Source organism: Odocoileus virginianus, chromosome 34 (genome assembly GCF_023699985.2).
Source record: "Odocoileus virginianus isolate 20LAN1187 ecotype Illinois chromosome 34, Ovbor_1.2, whole genome shotgun sequence".
In the NCBI taxonomy this organism is placed as follows: Eukaryota; Metazoa; Chordata; class Mammalia; order Artiodactyla; family Cervidae; genus Odocoileus; species Odocoileus virginianus.
The window spans coordinates 20,831,950-20,855,764 of record NC_069707.1 but is presented as its reverse complement, the minus strand read 5'-3'; the positions used below and the strand labels follow the sequence as shown (position 1 = coordinate 20,855,764).

The 23,815-nt window shown below is 37.2% G+C and overlaps 1 protein-coding gene across 5 annotated transcripts in view; it reads left to right on the top strand.

The window, feature by feature from the left end:
* Positions 1-23,815, top strand: part of UTRN (utrophin) — a 546,437-nt gene that overhangs the window by 220,921 nt on the left and 301,701 nt on the right. For all 5 annotated transcript variants that reach the window (XM_070461578.1, XM_070461576.1, XM_070461579.1 and 2 more), the window contains 5 exons: positions 5,253-5,441; positions 6,362-6,534; positions 16,342-16,492; positions 17,695-17,870; positions 23,474-23,609. In XM_070461578.1, coding sequence (XP_070317679.1) covers positions 5,253-5,441; positions 6,362-6,534; positions 16,342-16,492; positions 17,695-17,870; positions 23,474-23,609 — 825 coding nt within the window. The remainder of the gene's footprint in view (positions 1-5,252; positions 5,442-6,361; positions 6,535-16,341; positions 16,493-17,694; positions 17,871-23,473; positions 23,610-23,815) is intronic.

Below are 23,815 nucleotides of genomic sequence, written 5' to 3'. Positions count from 1 at the left end.
TGCATAAAAAGCTTTAAGTGCAAGATTTGTCACTGTAATGATAGATAGAGGCTTTGGTTTGACCTCTTCCTCCTCTGATTCACTGTCATTCCCCATATAGTATAGCTATACTGGTTTTTTCTACCTTTTCTCAATATACTGGTGCCTTAGTACCTCTCGAGTCTTGCTAATTTTATTGTTACTCCCTGGTGTGAGTTTTATCTTCTTATTTTATCTGAAAAATATGTTGTCTCTTAATACTTGTTTCCATTTTTGTTTCTAACATCTTTCAGATTATATTATAGTACTTTGTTTAATTGTTGCTTTTAAAAGTATCTTTTGTCTCTGGAACTTCATTTTTGGGCCCCAAATAGAGATAATTTTTAGACTTTTAACACATAAATACATTTGCTTTTTTTAAAGTACTAATGTATACTGTTACAGAGTGGCTTCATTTTGGTTTTACTAGCATTAGTTATTGTAAATAAAATGATTTTAAGACATTAAAGCATTTTTATCCTTCTTACACTAACCTATATACTTCTTCAAATCTATAGTTTTTAAAACTGTTAACTGTGAACATTAGAATCCCTTAAGTAGCTTAAATAAAGTCAAGCCTCAAACCAGTTAAATCAAATTCTTTCAGGTTGTGCCTAGGTGTGGAGACTTCAAGAAGAAAACTTTATAGATGGGTCTAAGGTTCAGTCAGCACTGAGGACCACCAGTTTACAGGACTTGTTTTCTTCCTTGTCTTTCTTTTCTCTTTTTTCGGGTGAGCAGTGAGCCACTGCCTGCTATGGGCAATATTTTACCCCCAGTTAAATGCTTTGAAAAAGTTTATGTGGATGAGAGGAGGTGGGGAAAGGGCCTAGAAAGGATTGCGTGGTGTGTGCACCTACAAAAGGCTGGAGCATGAGAAGGATTTTAGCTGAAAAAATTCTTTCACTTTCCCCTCAGTGAGTTTTCATTTGGATTAGCCTCATTATTGGGCTTCCCTGGTGACTCAGATGGTAAAGAATCTGCCTGCAGTGAGATCTGGGTTTGATCTCTGGGTTGGGAAGATCCCCTGGAGAAGGGAATGGCTACCCACTCCAGTATTCTTGCCTGGAGAATCCCTTGGACCGAGGAGCCTGGCGGGCTACAGTCCATGGCGTCGCAGAGTCGGACATGACTGAGCTACTAACACTTTCTCTTCACTTTTCACTTCAACCTCCTTGTGAATTCAGGCTGGAAATGGGAAAAGGAGTGAGAGGAGAATTGGGTGGAGATTGATGAAGAGAGAAAACGGAAGGAGGTGACAGGCAGTGGGGAACCAGAGCCTATTGTGAAGGGCTGTTAAATTTCCTGTTTGTTTTTTTAAAATAGACTTTATTTTTTTAGAGCAGCTTTGGGTTCACAGCAGAGAGTTTCTGCATACACCCTGTCCCCTCACCCCCAGTACACACACAGCCTCCTCCTTTATCACATCCCACCCCAGAGAGGTATGTGTGTCACAACTGATAAATCTACGTGGACACATCACAGAGTCCTTAGTTTCTGTCAGGGAAGGGACATTAAGCTTTCAGTCAAGATCACGCTCATCCTCCGTGTCTCCTTCTCTTCTGTCCGTATTTATAATGTAAATAGTACCTCAGGTCAGAGACCTCCAGAGTCTCCCCTGAGAGCACGGAGCGGCTCCTGTCTATCATTTTCCTTTTCACCTGCTGCCTTTCACATGGTTTCTCCTACAAAGTGATATCGGTGGCTTTTAAATAACTCTGAATGTAAACTGAAAAAAGGACTCATTTTCTTATTTGAAATATATATTGAATGACCTTTTCTCATTTGTTTAATAGGGTATTGCTATTTTAAATTATGTGCTAACTCTTCATAAACTAAAGCTGTTAACCTTGTCATATTTGCTTTAAAAGTATCATCTTATTGATTTTTATCTTTTAATTATTTTACTTTTAATATACAACCATTTAAAATTTTTGTTTAGGCCACACATGACTAGGTTTTTCCTTTTTGAGTTTTTTTTTTAAAAATGTCCTTATCGTCCAGAGAGCTGATGAATGTTCAGCTCTGTTTAGTTCCAAGTTCTCCCTGTAAGTATGTTAGTGTTAGTTCTCAGTCATGTCCGTCTCTGCGACCCCATGGACTGTAGGTCGCCAGGCTGCTCTGTCCATGGAATTCTTCAAGCAGGAATGCTGGAGTAGCTTGCCATTCTCTTCTCCAGCGGATCTTTCGGACCCAGGGATCAAACCCAGATCTCCTGCATTGCAGGCAGATTCTTTACTGTCTGAACCACTAGGGAAGCCCCAAGTTTTCCGTATGGTTGGATAAAAACAAAACTTAAAAAATGTTTGTAATAGTGGTAATGGTTTAATCGCTAAAGTATGTCCAACTCTTGGGCCCCATGGCCAGTAGCCTGCCAGGCTCCTCTGCCCATGGGAAATGTTTGTAAAGTGTCATTTAAAATCAGTTTTTTAATGTATCTGGAACTTAGGTTGCTGTATGACATGAGGTGCATCATGTAGTATTGTCTAATTTTAGCGCTGCATTGTATATATCTGTATTTTTGTGTTCTAGCTGAATTCTTTAAAAATAAAAATATTGAGAAGTAAAGTCTAGGTTAGATCTTGAGGATCGTATTTTTCTCCTCGGGTGTTTTGATTGATCACTCTCTTGGGATAACACCTATTTCGGGAATATAGTAAGCTTATATTTGAATCCTGAATGGCCTTGCTGCTTCTGCAAGGGTATGGAGGCTCACTCAGGAAATCCTAGATTATGTGTATAGTATTAATAGAAAGGCCTTCCAGGTGGCTCAGTGGGTAAAAAATCTGCCTGCAATGCAGGAGATGCAGGAGACTTAGTTTTGATCCCTGGGTTGGGAAGATTCACTGGAGGGGGACATGGCAACCCACTCCAATATTCTTGCTTGAAGTATCCCATGGACAGAGGAGCCTGGTGGGCTATAGTCCAGAGGGTCACAAAGAGTGGGACGTGACCGAAGTGACTGAGCATACATGTATGCATTAATAGAATACAGTATTTAATGAACATAGTTTTTTTTTTTTTTTTTTTAAAGAAAAACCCTTCGAATTTTCTATTTACAATACTGATTGGCCTGCCCAGTTCACCTTGACTCGGATACATGTGACCTTGCAGAATCACAATCTGTTGTATAAATAAAGAAACAGCACAGAATTCCTTGCCTTGTAGTGGTTGTTAAGGTATATAAGTGACTCTCACCAGTCATTACAGATTGAAAAAGAATCTGCCCTATGATGTTTAGTGGTGCTAATGAGGAAAGTACTATAAAGTTGAATGTTCTACAAGCACAGATCAAATATAGCTGGAGGCCTGGAGTAATTTTTGGTCTTGAAAAAACAGAGGCTCTATGAGCAAGACATTGATTGACAGATGTAAAAGCCAAGTAGGAGAACAGGTTCCAGTTTTTTTACTGCTTTGCTATGATTACTCAACCTGTTAAGTACTTTTTTTGTGTCTTTTTTCTTTCTCCTTAAAGTTAAGAAGAGGAAGAACTGGGTTTCCTTTTATGATGTGCCAAAAAATTGGCCTGTTTAAAGTTAAAATCTGAAAAAAGATATTATTAACAAATATTTCACATCTGTTTATTAAAATTGGTTCCTAAGTGTACACATTTTTTTTCAGCCTTCTTTTATATTTACTTAAAATGTATAGTTCGCCATCTTAGACATACAAGTAGATAGCTAGACATGTTTTCTGACTGAAATTTGAATGTGTGGCATTAGTCTCATAAAATTAACATTAGTGTCAGGTAGAAACAAACCTGTGGATACAGTTAAGAAATCAGTGGACTTGCTTCTCACCTGGCTATCCAGGACTGCCTATCAATTGGTGAAAGTCGTAGTTTATCAGATTGTAGGAGACAGATAAATGCAGACTGCAGGAGTCGCCACCATCCTGATCATTCACTGTTTTTAACCTTGGTTTTAGGTCTCATTTAGGAATTGGAACTGTTTTCAGTCATGACCATGTTCACTGTCATCTTTTGTAAGAACTAGTCATGTATTTATTTATTTTGGGTAGTGCCGGGTCTTTTTTGCTGCACAGCCTTTTTCTCTAGCTGTGCCGTGTGGGCTCCTCATTGCAGTGGTTTCTCTTGTTGCAGAGCGCAGGCTCTATCGCACACGAGCTTCGGTGGTTTGGGCCCATGGGCTCAGTAGTTGCACCTTCAGGCGGTAGCGCGCAGGTTCAGCAGCTCTGGCACTCGGGCTGAGCAGCTCCATAGCATGTGGGATTCTCCTGGATCAGGGATCAAACTCGTGTCTGCTGCATTGGCCGGCGGACTCTTTACCACTGAGCCACAGGAAAGCCCTTCAGTGTCATCTTCGAGTTTACAGAGGAGGACCATTTTTCAGAAGTTCGATATAGAAATCTGATGCAAGTGTCAAGGAAACTACTGTAATTCATGAGTCGGATGCTCTTTGACCATTGGCAAGTAGTAGACAGCAACTGTTAAATGGTAGCTGTCAAAGAGTAAAGGACTTGAACCCAGCGACTAATGGCCTATCCCAGAGAGCACTTTACTGTCTAGAAAGCTCTGATTAGGGGATACAGAAAACACTACACTGGGATAAATAATTGTCCACCTAAGTTAGAACCTGTCTGAATTTTGCATGGTAGGACCTATCGTCTTATGTAGGGCATTCATATTGTGTTTTATTGTTCTCAGAGATTAAGATTATATACTGAATTGCCTGGATATTATTTTAATTAAACCTCCCATTGCATTTGCTATGTTATGTTACAAATACATGTTTTACCCTTATTTACTTTTTCACCAGCAAGGCCCAGAAGTGTTTAATCTAATTGTGAAATTTAAAAAAAAATGGAGTGTAATAATGTATATTATTAGTAATGACAATGGTATTAAAATTTTTGTTTCATACAGAATTTCATGATTTGCAGCATATTCTCATTTCTTAAATAACTTTGGAAAGGAGTTGTTATGCTTTCCTATTTTCTAAATGAGTTTAGTGGTGTAAGTCTTAAAGAAAAACCTTTTAAGCATTAACAGCTTATTTAAGCCTTTTAACAACAGGCTACAGAGAGATTGTTAATGGTTTCCATAGCAGTGCAGGGAAACTTTTAAAAAATTAAAGCAAGTTTTAAAATTTGTGCTTATGGATTTGAATTTCTCCACAAAATAATGTTGATTTTTTAAAAAGTTTTTTATTTACTGCAGTTCATTGTGGGTATATTCTAAGAGGTGTGTATTGCTATTATTGGTGTCTGTACAGGCAGTCCCTATTCAGCAGAGAACAAGTCAGCTCGCTCCTGGAATTAGATCACCACCCCTTCCTACAGATTATCTGGTTGAAATTAACAAAGTTTTACTTTCCATGGATGATGTTGAATTATCACTTAATACTCCAGAGCTAAGCTCTGTTGTCTATGAAGACTTCTCGTTTCAGGAAGATTCTCTGAAGGTAAATATCCAGGCAGTACATTTGAATACCTGCAGTTAATATAGAAATAAAGCAAGGAATTTGTCACTGTGCCTACTTAGATGGTCTTTAGCCTTTTATATTTGTGCCAAGGAAATAATAATATGTATGAAAAACAAACTTTTCCTATATTGCCAATGAAATGCTGTCAAAAATTTTAATTTATTAATAGTAGGTATGGATTTTTAAATGTCCACAGTTTTTTTTTGCAACAGATACTTTAAAATCAAACACATGCACAAATCATATTCCTATCTTATAAACTTAATTGTCATTTGATGTAAAATGTGAGCATTATCTTACCATCTAGAACGATTTGATTGTCTAGTGGTTAGATTTGGAATGGCATGTTGATTGTAAGTTAATTAGGGATCTGAAAGTTTTCAGGTAATTTGTGAAAACTATTTGATATCAACAAGACTCATATATTTTGATTGCATTTTTGTATCATGTCATAATAAACTTGCTGATAGAGTTGATAGGTTTATCTGATAACTCAGTTTTGTCTTAAATGACAATTTAAATATTAACATTATTAGTTGTTTGAAAGTATATGTAATTTCTAGCTTTAAAAAAAAACTTCATTAAAGAAAACACTTCATTAAAAAAAAACCACTTCATTAGTTTTACAGACTATTATTAAAGCTTTTTATATGTCCTGTACAAATGCTACTTTGAACATTATTGAGGAATTTTTCCCCACTATTAAGATATTATGTAGCATACCTCATGCTTTGGCCTGTACTGGATATTATTTTTTTAAAAAGTTTCCAGTTTTGATGAGCAACAATTATGTCTCATTATTTTTAAGTAACTTGTTCTATATAAATTTTTGGTCTCTTGTGATTCCATTCTTATATCTCTTTGCTGTCTTTTGTTAATTTATGAAAATATCTTTGTAGAATATCAAAGACCAACTGGACAAACTCGGAGAGCAGATTGCAGTCATTCATGAAAAACAGCCGGATGTTATCCTGGAAGCTTCCGGACCTGAAGCCATTCAGATTCGGGATACACTTACTCAGTTGAATGCAAAATGGGACAGAATTAATAGATTGTACAATGATCGTAAAGGGTATGTGCAAATTAAATTAATATTTAATTGTTTAAAAGACCTGTAAATTCATATGTACTTTATTTTTATTGAAGTATAGTTGAGTTACAGTATTATATGTTTCAAGTGAACAACATGGTGATTCAATATTTTTACATATTATGTAAAATACAAATTATTACAATATTATAGACTATATTCCCTGTGTTGTGTGCTAAATCTCTGTAACATGTTTATTTTTTTTACATGTTTATTTTATACTAGTAGTTTGTTTCCCTTAATCCTTCCTTACCTGTGTCACCCCTTCCCCTTCCCCTTTTCTCCTCTAGTGATAACTAGTTTGTTCTCTGTATCTGTCTTTTTCTGTTTTATTATATTTGTTTCTTTTGTTTTTATATTTATTCTACATATAAGTAAAAACATACAGTATTTGTCTTTCTCCGTCTGACCTATTTCACTTAGCATATACTCTTTTGGTTTATCCATGTTGTTGCTAATGACAAGGTTTCATTCTTTCTACAGCTAAGTGCATGTATATATATAGCATATATATATATACACACACCTTTATCCATTCGTGTGTTGATGGACATTTAAGTTTTTTCTCTATCTTGGCTCTTTTAAGTAAAACTATTGTGAACATGAAGGTGCAGATATCTTTTCAAGTTAGTTTTCATTTTTTTTGGATTCCCAGAGATGAAATTGCTTGATTATAGTGTAGTTATATTTTTAATATTTTGAGGATCCTCTTTCCTGTTTTCCATAGTGGTGGTACAAATTTGCATTCTTACCACTAGTGGACAAGGATCCTCTTTTCTCCACATACAAACCAGCACTTGCTATTTCTTATCTTTTTGATGATGGTCTTCGTAACAGGTGTGAAGTGATATTTCATTGTGATTTTAATTTGCATTTCTCTAATGACACTAGTTGGGTATCTTTTCGTGAACCTGTTGGCCTTTTGTATATGCTCTTTGGAGAAATGTCTCTTCAGCCTCTGCCCATTTTTTAATTGGATTGTTTGATTTTTTTATATTGAGTTGTGTGAGTTTTTTACGTATTTTGGCTATTAACCCCTTGTCAGACGTCATTTGCAAGTAACTTCCTCTCAGGTGGCAGGTTGCTCTTTCATTTTGTTGATAGTTTCCTTTGCTGTGCAAAAATTAGTTTGATGTAGTCCCATGTGTATGCTTTTGCTTTTGTGGTCCTTGTCTGAGGAGACACATCCCCCCAAATAGTGCTAAGGCCTACGTCAAAAGCATGTTGCTTATATTTTCTTTTAGGAGCTTTATAGCTTCAGGTCTTGCACTTAAGTCTTTAATCCATTTTTAGTTTACTTTTGAACATAGTGTGAGAAAATAGTCTAGTTTCTTTTTAACATGTAGCTGTCCAGTTTCCTCAACACTGCTTATTGAAGAGATTGATACTATATATGGAAAATTCTAAAACCTCCATCAAAAACTACTAGAACTAATACGTTTAGTAAAGTTGCAGGATACAAAATTTAATATCCAGAAATTGGTTGCATTTCTCTACACTAACAACAAACTCTCAGAAAGAGAACTTTAAGAAAAAAAATCCTATTTACAATTGCATCAAAGTGAGTAAAAGACCCAAGTGTAAATTTAACCAAGGAGGTGTAAAAGACTTATACTCTGGAAACTATATGACACTAATAAAAGAAATTGAAGACAACAAATACGTGGAAAGATATTGTGCTCATGGATTGGAAGAGTTAATATTATTAAAGTATATATACTAACCACGGAAATCTACAGATTCAATATAATCCCTATCAAAGCTTCATCACCAGTCACATCCACACCTGGGCATTGTTTCTGCTCTTCATTCTTTCTGGAGTTATTTCTCTATTCTTCTCCAGTAGCATACTGAGCACCTACCAACCTGGGGAGTTCATTGTTTAGTGTCATGTCTTTTTGCTTTTTCATACTGTTCATGGGGTTCTCAAGGCAAGAATTGGTTTGCCATTCCCTTCTCCAGTGGACCACATTTTCTCAGAACTCTCCACCATGACCTGTTGTCTTGGGTTGGCCTACATGGCATATCTTATAATTTCATTGAGTTAGACAAGGCTGTGGTCCGTGTGATCAGTTTGATTAGTTTTCTGTGATTGTGGTTTTCATTTTGTCTGCCCTTTGAGGGATAAGGATAAGAGGCTTATGGAAGCTTCCTGATGGGAGACACTGACTGTGGGGGAAACTGGGTCTTGTCCTGATGGGTGGGGCTTAGTAAATCTTTAATCCAATTTGCTGTTGATGGTCTGGATTGTGATCCCTCCCTGTTTTTTGACCTGAGACCAAACTATGGTGGAGGTAATGAAGATAATGGTGACCTCCTTCAAAAGGTCCAGTGCACGCACTGCCACACTCCGTGCCCCGACCCTGCAGCCGGCCACCCCAGATCCATGGCTCCACCAGAGACTCCGGGACACTCATGGGCAAGTGTAGGTCAGTCTCTTGAGAGGTCACTGCTCCTTTTTCCTGGGCCCTGGTGTGCACAAGCTTTTGTTTGTACCTTCCTATGTAAATTCTGGTGGCTCTCTGGTGGGGTTAATGGTGACCTTCTCCAAAAGGGCTTAACCCACACCCAGGTCTGCTGCACCCAGAGCCCTAATCCTTGCGGTAGGCCACTGCTGACCCGTACCTCTGCAGGAGACACTCAAACACTCAGAGGCAGGTCTGGCTCAGTCTCTGTGGGGTCTCCTGGTGCACATAAATTCTGTTTGAGCTCTCCAAGCATCTCTGGCAGGTATGGAGTTTGATTCTAAATATGATTTTGCCCCTCCTACCATCTTTCTGGGGCTTCTCCTTTGCCATTGGTTCCGGGGTATCTTTTTTTGGTGGGATCCAACATTCTCCTGTTGATGGTTGTCCAGCAGTGAGTTGTAATTTTGGAATTCTTGAAAAAGAAGATGAGTGCATGTCCTTCTACTCCACCATCTTGTGGAGAGTTGTAAAGAACAATATTGCATAGGAACCTGGAATGTTTGGTCCATGAATTAAGGCAAATTGGAAGTGGTCAAGCAGGAGATGGCAAGAGTGAACACTGACATTTCAGGAATCAGTGAACTAAAATGGACTGGAATGGGTGAATTTAACTCAGATGACCATTATATCTACTACTATGAGCAAGAATCCCTTAGAAGAAATGGAGTAGCCCTCACAGTCAACAAAAGAGTCTGAAATGCAGTTCTTGGATGCAATCTCAAAAACAACAGAATGATCTCTGTTCATTTCCAAGGCAAGCTGTTCAGTATCACAATAATCCAAGACTATGCCCCAGCCAGTAAGGCTGAAGAAGCTGAAGTTGAATAGTTCTAGGAAAACCTACAAGAACTTCTTAAACTAACATCCAAAATAGATGTCCTTTTCATTATACGAGACTGGAATGCAAAAGTAGGAAGTCAAGAAACACCTGGCGTAACAGGCAAGTTTGGCCTTGGCGTATAAAACAAAGCAGGGCAGAGGCTAGCAGAGTTTTGCCAAGAGAACGCAGTGGCCATGGCAAACACCCTCTTCCAACAACACAAGAGAAGACTACACATGGACATCACCAGATGGCCAACACCGAAATCAGACTGATTATATTCTTTGCAGTCAAAGACAGAGAAGCTCTGTACAGTCAGAGAAACAAGACCGGGAGCTGACTGTGGATCAGATATGAGCTCCTTATTGCCAAATTCAGCCTTAAATTGAAGAAAGTAGGGAAAACCACTAGACCCCTTAGGTATGACCTAAATCAAATCCCTTACTATTACACTGTAGAAGTGACAAACAGATTCAAGGGATTGGATCTGATAGAGAGAATCCCTGAAGAACTATGGGCAGAGGCTCATGATATTGTACAGGAAGCAGTGATCATGACCACCCCCAAGAAAAAGAAATGCAAAAAGGCAAAATGGTTGTCTGAGGAGGCCTTACAAATAGCTGAGAAAAGAAGAGAAGTGAAAGGCAAAGGAGAAAGGGAAAGATATACCCATCTGAATGCAAAGTGCCAAAGAATAGCAAGGAGAGGTAAGAAAGCCTTCCTCAGTGATCAATGCAAAGAAATAGAGGAAAAACAATAGAATGGGAAAGATTAGAGATCTCGTCAAGGAAATTAGAGATACTAAGGGAACATTTCATGCAAAGGTGGGCACAATAAAAAACAGAAACAGAACAGACTTAACCGAAGCAGAAGATATTAAGAAGAGGTGGCAAGAATACACAGAACTATACAAAAAAGATCCTTATGACCCAGATAACCACGATGGTGTGGTCACTCACCTAGAGCCAGACATCCTGGAATGCGAAGTCAAGTGGGCCTTAGGAAGCATCACTACGAACAAAGCTAGTGTAGGTAATGGAATTCCAGTTGAGCTATTTCAAATCCTAAAAGATGATGCTGTAAAAGTGCTGCACTCAATATGCCAGCAAATTTGGAAAACTCAGCAGTGGCCACAGGACTGGAAAAGGTCAGCTTTCATTCCAATCCGAAAGAAAGGCAATGCCAAAGAATGCTCAAACTATTGCACAATTGCACTCATCTCACATGCTAGTAAAGTAATGCTCAAAATTCTCCAAGCCAGGCTTCAACAGTTCATGAATGGAGAACTTCCAGATGTTCAAGCTGGATTTAAAAAAGGCAGAGGAACCAGAGATCAAATTGCCAACATCCACTGGATCATCAAAAAAGCAAGAGAGTTCCAGAAAAATATCTACCTCTGCTTTATTGACTACGCCAAAACCATTGATTGTGTGGATCACAACAAACTGTGGAAAATTCTTAAAAGGATGGGAATATCAGATCATCTTAACTGCCTCCTGAGAAATCTGTGTGCAGATCAAGAAGCACCAGTTAAAACTGGACATGAAACAGCAGACTGGTTCCAAATCAGGAAAGGAGTATGTCAAGGGTGTATATTGTCACCCTGCTTATTTGACTTATATACAGAGTACATCATGTGAAATGACAGGCTGGATGAAGCACAAGTTGGAATCATGATTGCTGGGAGACATCTCAGTAACCTGAGATACACAAATGACACCACCCATATGGCAGATAGCAAAGAGGAACTGAAGAGCCTCTTGATGAAAGTGAAAGAGGAGAGTGAAATGTTGGCTTAAAAGTCAACATTCAGAAAACTAGGATCATGGCATTTGGTCCTATCATTTCATGGCAAAGAGATGGGGAAACAATGTAAACAGTGAGAGACTTTATTTTCTTGGGCTCCAAAATCACTGCAGATGGTGATTGCAGCCATGAAATTAAAAGATACTTCCTCCTTGGAAGACAAGCTATGACCAACCTAGACAGCATATCAAAAAGCAGTGACATTACTTTGCCAACAAAGGTCCATCTAGTCAAAGCTATGCTTTTTCTGGTAGTCATGTATGGATGTGAGAATTGGAACATAAAGAAGGCTGAGTGGTGAAGAACTGATGCTTTTGAACTGTGGTGTTGGAGAAGACTCTTGAGAGTCCCTTGGACTGCAAGGCGATCAAACCAGTCAATCCTCAGGGAAATCAGTCCTGAATATTCATTGGAAGGACTGATGCTGAAGCTGAAGGCTCCAATTCTTTGGCCCCCTAGTGCGACGAACTGACTCCTTGGAAAAGACCCTGATACTGGGTAAGATTGAAGGGAGGAGGTGAAGGGGACAACAGAAGATGAGATGGTTGGTTGGTGTCATCGATTCAATGGACATGAATTTGAGTAAGCTCTGGGATTTGGTGATGTACAGGGAAGCCTGGGCCTCTGCAGTTCGTGGGGTCGCTAAGAGTTGGACATTACTGAGCGACTGAACTGAACTGAACTATCATAACACCCATGCCTTTTTTCACAGAACAGCTTTGGTGTTTCTATGCACCAACTCTTTTTAAAAATGCTTTGCCATTGTCATTATGGTTCCTTATAAAGTAGGACCTTGTTGATTATCCATTCTGGGTGTAGTACTTTGCCTCTACTAATCCCAAACTCTTAGTCTGAGTCTCCACCACCTCTCCTCCCCCTTGCAACCACACGTCTGTTCTGTATGTCTGTATACACCAACTCTTTAGTAGCAAGAGTAGAGACCCTGCTTATCTAAGTCTTGAACACTTCCCAGCTGACTTTTTTTGTGGAGCCTGAGTTAAACACTAATCTGTTCTATTTTGCTTTATTTTTCTTAAATGAACAGCCAATTTTCTCTATACATTTTGCTGAATAACCCAGCTCTCCATTATTGTTGGTGATACTTCCTTTGTCATACACTTAAAGGCATTTCTACTTTATATTTACTTAATTTTGCTAATTCCACCTTATCACACCATCAATTTTAATCTAATACCATAGTATTTTCATTTTTAAAGCATTATACATTTTCTTAATCCACCACAGTAGATTTCCCCTAATTATTCTAACATTAAAATTCATACTCTTTTTCTATATTTATTCTTCCAGTAAAATTTTAGTCATTTCAATCAGTTTTAGAAAAAATGGTCAATTTGAAATGCAGTCTTTCATTCATTTAGATCCTTTCTGTGTCTTCAGTAAGGTTTTGAAGGTTTGTCTACATCTTTCTCTCTAGGACTATTGCTTGGTAGTTTTGTGCTTTTTTTGTTTGTTTTGTAGAATTGATGTATGGTAGATTTCTTCTGCATCTTCTGCACTATGTGTATTTGTGTGTGTGTGTGTACACCTCGGTATATGGGTATAAAATTTATTTTCTTAGCCTTTCTTATGACACATCAGTTGTATGTGTGATTATGTTTCTTCTTTTTTCAGTTATTCTATTTCCATATATGCATCTGGCTAATGTGGCAGAATTTCAAGGACGTTGTGAATTATGTTGATTGCCAATATTCATGCCATTTTTGTGATTATAAAAATTTTAGCAAATAGTTTTTTCCTAGATTTTTAAAAATTGAGATGAGAACAGAACAGTGTTTTCTTTTTTTTCTTTCTTTCTTTTTTTTTTTTTTTTTTACTTTTCATTTGTTTTTATTAGTTGGAGGCTAATTATTTTACAATATTGTAGTGGTTTTTGTCATACATTGACATGAATCAGCCATGGATTTACATGTATTCCCCATCCCGATCCTCCCTCCCACCTCCCTCTCCACCCGATTCCTCTGGGTCTTCCCAGTGCACCAGGCCCGAGCAAGAATAGTGTTTTCTTATGTTAGAAAATTCTTCTCTATCACATTTTAATTTTATTTAAATTTATTATTGTTTTCCATGCTTACTAGATTTCATTTGCTGGGAGGTTGTCTCTTGTATTTGGTTTGGCCCAGCACTTGAATGCATTAGTTGTTTATGTTCTTATTCATGCCTCTAATTTTTGTTTTGCTTTCCTCTTCCAACCTTGGTAATCTATCCTAAAATGTTTATTTTCCCCCTTTCCTGTATATCTAGTTTTACAGCAATACTTGAGTAGTCCTTTCTATTCTGTTTTTCATAGAATATCAAGGCAATGGCAAATATCCTCTGCTTGCATGGTTTCAGTTATAGGTGATAATTACACCTGCTGATCACCAAGTCCATTTGTCTACACAAGGTCTCTATGCTGTTTTGCCTATGAATTTTTTATAAGTATTATTGGTCTGTGGTAAAAGATAAATACCTTGAAAATAAACAGATATCTTTCTTTGAGAACTCCTTTATGCCTCCTTTGCAGTAAGATGAGTTTGGGAGGGAATATATCAAGTTGGAATATTAGAGACAGTAAACTTACATGCTTCTGTTTCAAATACAAACCATAGATCGGATAAGACTTGTATTTTGAGTCCTATGGGTCTCTGGAAGTCCATAGTCTTTCGCAGTTCCCTGCTGCCTCCTGTATAAGCTGGCTGGATTAGAGAGGATGAGACAGTTCTTTGAATCCCATCTGAACATGGATCTCTCTGTCGTTTTTTTTTTTTTTTCTTTTAATGTAAAATCTACAAGTATGATGCTTAGATTTATTTGGAATTTATGTTCTGTTTTGATGGTAATGATCTTTACTAAGTTTAACATTTCTATTCTCAGTCTTTAGATCTTTGGAGCAGCCTTTCTAGCAATATTTTCTATTCACACTGCACCATCTCAGAAGTTAGAATTTATGTTTGCTATGTTTTTACAAATTATAGTGAAGATTATCTTAATATCTTCCCATCATGTTTTGTTTGAAGTGCTCTTATTTTTGTCATGCCCAATAGAATGTTGCTTCCTTGTGGGCACTCAGCAAATATTAACTGAATTTTCAAAATGATTTTCATGGAAGAAGGAAACATAAACATTATTTAGGAGTTAGCAATGTTAGGGACCATTTTATTGCTTTTTGAAAATACTAATATTACCTTTTTATTACAAACTATTTTGTGTTATCACTAAAATTTCTGAGATCTCTTCTAAACTTCTCCTGGTACCACTATTCTAAATAAAAAGGCAGACAGAAATGACATAGGATCCCAAGCCAAGAAGGCTTTTCCTCCTCATACTTATTTTATTTTGTTCCAGATACGGCAAGCACCGGAGTCTGACTTTATCTCATTTCTAACGAGTTAGGTTTGAATAGAAGTCTTAGTAGTCTTTGTCTCATTGCCTAACCTGAGCTTTCCAGCTACTCCCATCCTGCTGTGTGTTCCGATCAGTAAGACACAGGTTAGTTACCGCACAGAGTATACGTTAGTCTGCTAGGGCCGCCATCATAAGATACTGCAGATGGCCTAAACAACAGACATTTATTTTCTCTCGGTTCTGGAGGCTGGAGGTCCAAGGTCAAGGTACCAGCAGAACTCAGCTTCTGGTGAGGCTTCTCTTCCTGGCCTGCAGATGGCCACCTCCTTGCTGTGTCCTTACATGTCTTTGCTCTGTGCTCTTGCAGAGAGAGAGAGAGAGAGAGAGAGAGAGAGAGAGAGAGAGAGACAGGCAGACAGACAGCAGAGATACAGAAAGAGATACACACAGAGAGATTTCTGATGTCTCTTTCTCTTATTAGGACAACAGTCCTATGGGATTAGTTACCGATACGACCTCATTTGGACTTCCCCGGTGGCTCAGATGGTAAAGAATACACCTGCAATGCAGGAGCATCCCTGGGTCAGGAAGATCCCCTGGAGAAGCAAATGGCAGCCCACTCCAGTGTTCTTGCCTGGGAAATCCCATGGCCAGAAGAGCCTGCTGGGCCACAGTCCCTGGGGTCACAACGAGTCGGATATGACTGAGCAACTAACCCTTATGATCTCATTTTAACCTTAATTACCTCCCTAAACACCCTGTCTCCAAATATAGTCATGTTAGGGGTTAGGGCTTCAACATATGGATTTTGGGGGGTACACAATTCAGTCTGTAGCACAGAGTTAATAGACTGCAAGGAAATTTTGAAGTGTTTTGGCCTTTAGGTTTTGTTCTAGGTGGGAACTAAGTGTTCTGGAAATAAAATACCCTATTTTTTTCTTAAGAGAATAAAGTAATTAATCATATTTTACATTTCACGATATCTGAACTGTTGTGTTCAAAGTTGGGTGGGTTAACATGCCTGCAGCTAATCTATCTTGATTTTTGCAGCCAGAGATGCCTGTCTATTCAGTTAGAATAGACAGTGTGTGTGTGTGTGTCTGTGTGCATGAATGTGAGGAGGGCGGGGTGTATGCAGATTGCTTTACTCTTGGTATGATGCATGTTTCTCTAAGAGGAATCATTAACAGTAATCCATTACAAAAACTGGCCTTATAGAGCAGTGAGCTGTGAATTCACTCATTTTGAGGCTTTCAGTTTAAATGAGATTTGAATTTCCTTTTTAGAAAATCGCTTCTAGACGGTCCTGGAAAGTTTGGAAACCTATTTTATTTGGTTGTCGTCCCTTAGTTATTTTGATAGGGCTATGGAGGAATGGAGGCAGTTCCACTGTGACCTTAATGACCTCACACACTGGGTGACAGAAGCTGAAGAATTGCTGGCTGGTACTTTTGCTCCGGATGGTGGCCTGGACTTAGAGAAGGCCAAGATACACCAGCAGGTGAGTGCTTTCTGTAAGAGGCTGGGGATCTGCTGAAAACTTGACTTATTTAGTATGCACCATTTAAGACAGGTTTTAAAAGGAGAGGCCTACAATATTAATTTTTCAGGGGTATACTGATAATCTGTCATTTTTGTTCCAGTTCTAGTTTTCAGTTTTAAAGGTCTAAGAACAAATAGTCTTTCAATTTTAATTAGGAATTTAAAGAAATTTAAATAAAAATACTCTTTAGTGAAAAATATGAAAACAGTTTTATTTTACAAATTTTATATTCAGAACTTATAAAATTTTATACTCAAGACTCTATCAAGGACAAAAAGATATCTGTATACCTCACCTTTATTTTCTATAGTTAAACACTTAGAGATCTTATTTTCTTTGTATCATTGGTCATTATTATAAAAGTAAATTATTTTTGAGTTATATCAGGGCAACTGCTCATGTAAATCTAATTCAGTCTTGGGAAAATAGAACACAATAGCTAAGTCAGTTCTGCTGATAGTAATAGGTCATTAGAAATAATGGTCAAAATTTCAGTTTACCCTTGTTGAGAATATTTTCTCTTTTATTAATTTTTAAAAATATATTTAGTGTAGAAGGTTTATGAGGAGTTAGAGAATACTTTTGTTTTCTCATAAATATGTTAACACATTTTTCTTATTTTTAGAGTAATAGAGAAGTACTTAAATTTGACTTTAAAATGTCCTTTCTTAATCCATTGCTTAAAAATTTACAGACCAGTGAAGCAATGTCTCAATAAAATGCACATTGAGGTTTACTTACATATGGTAGGACATAATAATATATGGGAGTAGAGGGTTTAAACAGTTTTTTTAAGAGACTCTTGAAAGCCCGTGTTTAGAGGATAAGGAATCCACTTTAATCAAGCATGATTGATGCTTATGTGTCCATATAAAAAGCTGTTATTTATTTTATGTTATTAGGCTGTTCTCTTTCACTGTATTTTGCCTGATGACATTCATAAGAGTGGGTTAGATTTCAAAATAGATTTCATTTAATCTGCTGATTGAAATGTAATTAAAGTGTTAAAAATGCCTTTTTCATATACATAAAATATCTTTCCAGGGCTTTGTTTCTCTAACACTTATATTGACACCACGCTGTGGCACCTAAATGGATTCACTACCTCAGAACAGTTTAATTTAGCAGTGGAGTTAATCTTGAGTGGTTCTCTGTTACAGGAACTCGAGGAGGGGATCAGCAGCCACCAGCCCAGTTTTGCAGCACTAAACAGGACGGGGGATGGGATTATACAGAAACTCTCCCCGACAGATGGAAGCTTCTTGAAGGACAAGCTGGCAGGTTTAAACCAACGCTGGGGTGCAATCGCTGCAGAAGTGAAGGATCGGCGGCCAAGGTGATTAAGCCGTGACAACTCAAGGGCACGGGGTGAAGGTATTTGGGCAGAACCTTTTGAGATGCAAGATGATGAGTTCCAAGTTCTTTTTATCATCTGCTATTAGGGGGAGGGTATGGCTACTCCAGTATTCTTGCCTGCAGCATCCCATGGACCGAGGATCCTGGCGGGCTACAGTCCTTGGGGTTGCAGAGAGTCAGACACGACTGAGTGACTAACACTTTCACTTTTTGCTCTCACATTACAAGAGTTTTGTTGACGTTTAAGACCTCCACTGTCCACGTTCTGTATTTTTGTGTTTAAAAGGCCATCCGTAGTCTAACTTTTCTCCTCATGTATGTCAAAAAAAAATCTTCATTCCTCTTTTTTTCCTTTTGCTTCCCGACAGGGTCTCTGGGTCTTGATGAGGAATCTGTCTCACTGAGGAATTCTTGGTGTCTAAGGGTGCCCCGTGTCTTTATATGTCAGTGCTGGGTACATAATATAGTTCCTCATCTATATGACATAGTAAATATAATTCATTATTGTGTTTTTATGTCAGATTATGTTGCACTGCCCCACATATTATCCATACTAGGGTGTCTTCTGGTTGCAAACATGTTTGATTACCAGTGAATATAATACTCAACATTGTATATATTATTTCATGTATTGCTTTACCATTATTTGAAATTATGTTTGAGACAGTCAGGATTTAATGGATGATTCCTATTTTGTTTAATGCATTTCATCTTGAGAGGGTGAGTTAATGATAGTTTCGGTTTAAAATCTCCGTGATTTTTTTTCTGATAATTTTAACAGATGATATATATATATATATTTTTTTGATGATATATTATTTTAGCAATAAACTATTGTTTTGTTAAAGGCCAATCAAATACTTTATCAAGTTCAGTGTTATAGTATAACACAAAATATTGAACTTTGAGTATTTGGCTTGTGGCTACTTTTTAAAGATTTATTCTCTTTTATTGTAAAAATAATACATGCTTGTTGCAAAAAGAGCTTTTGCCTACTTTAGAAAAATGTTTATTTGTTTATTTAAAATTTTTGGCTGTGCTGGGTCTTTGGTGTTCCTTGGTCAACTTTTCTCTAGTTGCAGCAAGCAGGGGCTACTCTCTAGTTGCAGTGTGCAGCCTTTTTATTGTGGTGGCTTCTCTTGTTGTGGAGCACAGGCTCTAAGGGCACGCGAGCTTCAGTATTTGTGGCTCGTGGGCTTCAGAGTGAGAGTTCAGTATTTGTGGCACATGTACTTAACTGCTCCATGGCACGTGGGATCTTCCTGGACCAGGGATGGAACTCATATTCCCTGCATTGGCAGCTGGATTCTTTACCACTGGACCACCAGGGCAGTCCTGGCAACTGTTTATAGACTAACATCATCTTTTATTTTGTGTGGTTTGGTAAAAAGTCAAATCATAGTTTGTGTGTCTTGATTGAGAGGTTTCCTTGTGGCAAAGACAGCATTTGGCCTCATTTAATCCTCACAACTACCCTGTGAGGGGGCTATTTAGATCCATTGTACAGCTTTGGAAACTGAGGCTCAGAGTGGAGAAGTGAAGTATTAATAACTGTCCAAGGTCTCATAGAAAGTTAGTGACAGTACTTTTTTTTTTTTCCATTTATTTTTATTAGTTGGAGGCTAATTACTTTACATCATTACAGTAGTTTTTGTCATACATTGAAATGAATTAGCCATGGATTTACATGTATTCCCCATCCCGGTCCCCCCTCCCACCTCCCTCTCCACCCAATCCCTCTGGGTCTTCCCAGTGCACCATGCCCGAGCACTTGTCTCAGGCACCCAACCTGGGCTGGTGATCTGTTTCACCCTAGATAATATACATGTTTCAATGCTGTTCTCTTGAAACATCCCACCCTCGCCTTCTCCCAGAGCCCACAAGTCTGTTCTATACATCTGAGTCTCTTTTTCTGTTTTGCGTATAGGGTTATCATTACCATCTTTCTAAATTCCATATATATGTGTTAGTATACTGTAATGGTCTTTGTCTTTCTGGCTTACTTCGCTCTGTATAATGGGCTCCAGTTTCATCCATCTCATTAGAACTGATTCAAATGAATTCTTTTTAATGGCTGAGTAATATTCCATGGTGTATATGTACCACAGCTTCCTCATCCATTTGTAGTGACAGTACTTAATCTCTTGAATACTGTGTGTGTAAAAGGTGGGTAGACCTCAGAACTCTCTGGCTGTTTCCTCCTCTGTGAATGAGAACTGAGGTATCTTCTCAAAGGAGTGTCATGAGGATTAAAGGAGATACTTTTTGTAAAAAGCTTATGCCCTATCTATTGATACTAAACATTTAAAATATCTAGTTCTGTTGTTGTAAGCTATCCTATGACATATTCTCCAAGCATGATATTGCTGAGTTTTGCCAATGATTGATTGAATGATTTGATCAGTATTTATGAACTTTGTATTTAGCACAGGGGATACAAGTATGACTAAGGAACTCAGAGGGACTATGGTGAAGAAAATGTTTAAAGGAAAAAGTAATCTGATGTGATTAAAGGGCACATTATTATTATAAGAAGATAGTGTGTTGTCATAGACTCAGGGATGATGGGCTGTGGAATTTAGACATCCAGCAGAGGAATCCTGAAGCTGGTTTTGAAGAATTTATAGCAATTTCCTATAAATTCTTTTTAGGGATGGTCTTGTAGGGAAAAGATACAGAACAGGCAAGGTGGGAGGCATGAAATAGTGGGATTGAGTAAGAAATCTGTGACGGTTAGATGGTGAGAAGGGCTTGGGGGACCAGGGCCAGGGTGGGGAGTCCCGTAGGATTTTATGTGTCATGCTAATGAGTCGGCACTGGCAGGAGATCCAACCAGTCTATCCTAAAGGAAATTGGTCCTGAATATTCATTGGAAGGACTGATGCTGAAGCTAAAACTCCAATACTTTGGTCACCTGATGCAAAGAACTGACTCCTTAGAAGAGACCCTGATGCTGGGAAAGATTGAAGGCAGGAGGAGAAGGGGACGACAGAAGATGAGATGGTTGGATGGCATCACCGACTCAATGGACATGAGTTTGAGCAAGCTCTGGGAGTTGGTGATGGACAGGGAAGCCTGGCATGCTGTAGTCTATGGGGTCACAAATAATCTGACACGACTGAGCAACTCAACTAAACTGAATGAGTCAGCAGGGAGAGTCCCTCTAGCTTGAGAATGATCTCTTCCAGGTCTTCTTAAGGAAAAAGATGTACTTGCTGGTATGGTATTAGCAATAACTGAAGAAATTTCCCTAATCAATTTCAAATGGATCTCTGTGGAATGTGGTAATTATTGCTTCTGGGACTGACATGGTGAAGCTAAAAGATGCTCGACTCATTTTTTTTGAGAAGAGGAAAGAATAATGAACCTCTTTTCTAGCATCTTGTATTTTAACTAAAACAGTATTTGTTTTCATAAATTCATGTTTAACTTTAGGTTTGAATTTGTCTTAAATTGGGGTCACCTTGCAATTTTATGGGCTTGTTATGTGTACTGTTATTACTCACTGAGAAATAGCTCAATTTATTTTTGTATTGAGTGTCTGTTGTTAAATATTTGCACAGTTCAGCAACTTATGGTGTTATTCCTTAATGAGCAATTGTCATCTACTGTTTGAACATGAATTTATAACTTGTTTTTACTTAGTGATAACATTTCAAATGTAGATTATATTTAGCTAGTTTGCAGATGAAAATTTTGTGTGACTCAAATATGTCTTATTGAAATTACTTGATAATGTTAGTTTTCCTCATAGATATATTTTCAAAATACGACATCAGTTGTGATTATGAAACACTGGAAATTTAAATTGCTCCTTTTTTTTGAAACACAAGGTCGATAGTAGTATTTTCATTGTTTCCCCAGTTGTTATTTAAAGACTCTTTGATACAGAGGGTGAATTACCTGTTTGGGTTCTGGTAGTCTAAACAATTCATATATAGCTTTATTCATTTATTTAAATCTTGAAGCAGTGTTCTCTCCTGATGAATACTCAAAAATGAAAACTTACGATACTCTGGAGTTTAGTCTCTAAGTTGTGTCCGACACTTGCAGCCTCTTGGCCTGGCCCACTAGTCTCCTCTGTCCATGGGATTCTCCAGGCAAGAATACTGGAGTGGATTGCCATTTCCTTCACCAGGGGATCTTTCCAACCCAGCGATCGAACCCTGGTCTCCTGCATTGTAGGCAGATTCTTTACCGACTGAGCTGCTGGGGAAAGATACGATTCTGTAGTGATTATCATTAATTTTTTTCAATTAAAGGTTATTTACAATGTTGTGTTAATTTCAGGTGTATCACAAAAGTGATTCAGTTATACATATACATATGTATATATCTATTCTTTTTAGATTCTTGTCTCTTATACTTTATTACAAAATACTGAATATAGTTCCCTGTGCTATAGAGTAGATCCTTGTTGCTTGTTTATTTTATACATGGTAGTGTGTATATGTTAATCCCAAACACCTAATTTATTCCTCCCCCTTTCCCTTATTAGATTTTTAAACATTAAAATACTCTCCTTCAAATATCACTGACTCTCTATTAAATATATAAGATTTATTTAGCATGTTATTCTATATGTATTGCATCATTGTGTTAGGTGTATTTGTGATTAAAAAGAAAATATTATAGCCATAAAAATGTAAATTCTTATTAGGGATGACATAATGTAATTCATTTAAAAAATTGCATTCTATTTTTAAGCCAGCAGCTAATAGCAGGAGCTATAGAAGTGATACCACCACCAAGTTCTAAATAGCTTTCAAACTCTTTCTTAAAAATACATAATCTTGTTTGTCAAATGAGTTCTAATCATATTCTCATCTTTTGACAGATGGTTTATGTAATTATAAATGTTATTCTTATAACATTAAAAGATGTAATTAAGGCAGTTTCTTTTTTATATTCATATGACTGTTTCCTTATGTCCTTTAAAACTTTGGCTTTGTTTTTTTCTAGACCCTTTTTTTGTAACTTGGTGCTATATTCAAATATAATACTCATTTTAATGAGCTCATCAAATTCCCATTTTTCTTGTCTTTCCTAATATTTCTAAAAATTTCCCACTTTTGGTATCTTACCTTGTTCTTGCTCTTTCTTTCCTATGAATAAAGTAGAGTAATAGTTGCCCCCTAATGTGAATGTCATATAATGATACCTTTCTATCTCCATGGAGTACTCAAAGAGAATTATGTATTTTTCCTTATTATTTTAGATTAAGACATTTTTCATGTTTTCTTCTTAAAGCCTCCATTATGCTGTATGGTGGTGTCTAGCTTTAAAAAGTACTTTGTATTAGATTTCTACATAGTTTTTATGATGAAAGAAGACAACATTCTTTAGTTTCAATGTTTTTTAATTTAATGAAGGAAGAAATCTTATTCTTATATTTGCATATAACCTTGCAAAATGTATGCATTACTATTAATACTCATTTAGAAATGCATGTTAAAATAATTGATACATATTAGGATAATTATTTTTTTGTGTGTGGCATAGTCAGAATATCCAATGTAGATATATAATGTTCTAGTTAATTGGTTAGTTTTCTCAATATTTTTAAATAATATGTCCTTTTAGGTTAAAAGGAGAAAGTAAGCAGGTGATGGACTATAGAAAAAGACTAGATGAAATTATCTGTTGGTTAACAAAGGCTGAGAATGCTGTACAAAAAAGATCAACTACTGAACTGGAAGAAAACCTGCAAGAATTAACAGTAAGTGATATATTTGTCTCTATATTTGCTGATGCTTTTTTGATGCATGAACATTTACACTAAAAATAATATGTTGCATGACTAAAGAAGAAAAGGGGAAGAAGCTTTGTATTTGTGGTAAGAGTGGTGAACTTTAAAGAGGAATATCTTTTTTTTTTTTTAAATTTTAAAGAGCAACTGTTATTTCATCATTGCAGAGGTAAGGC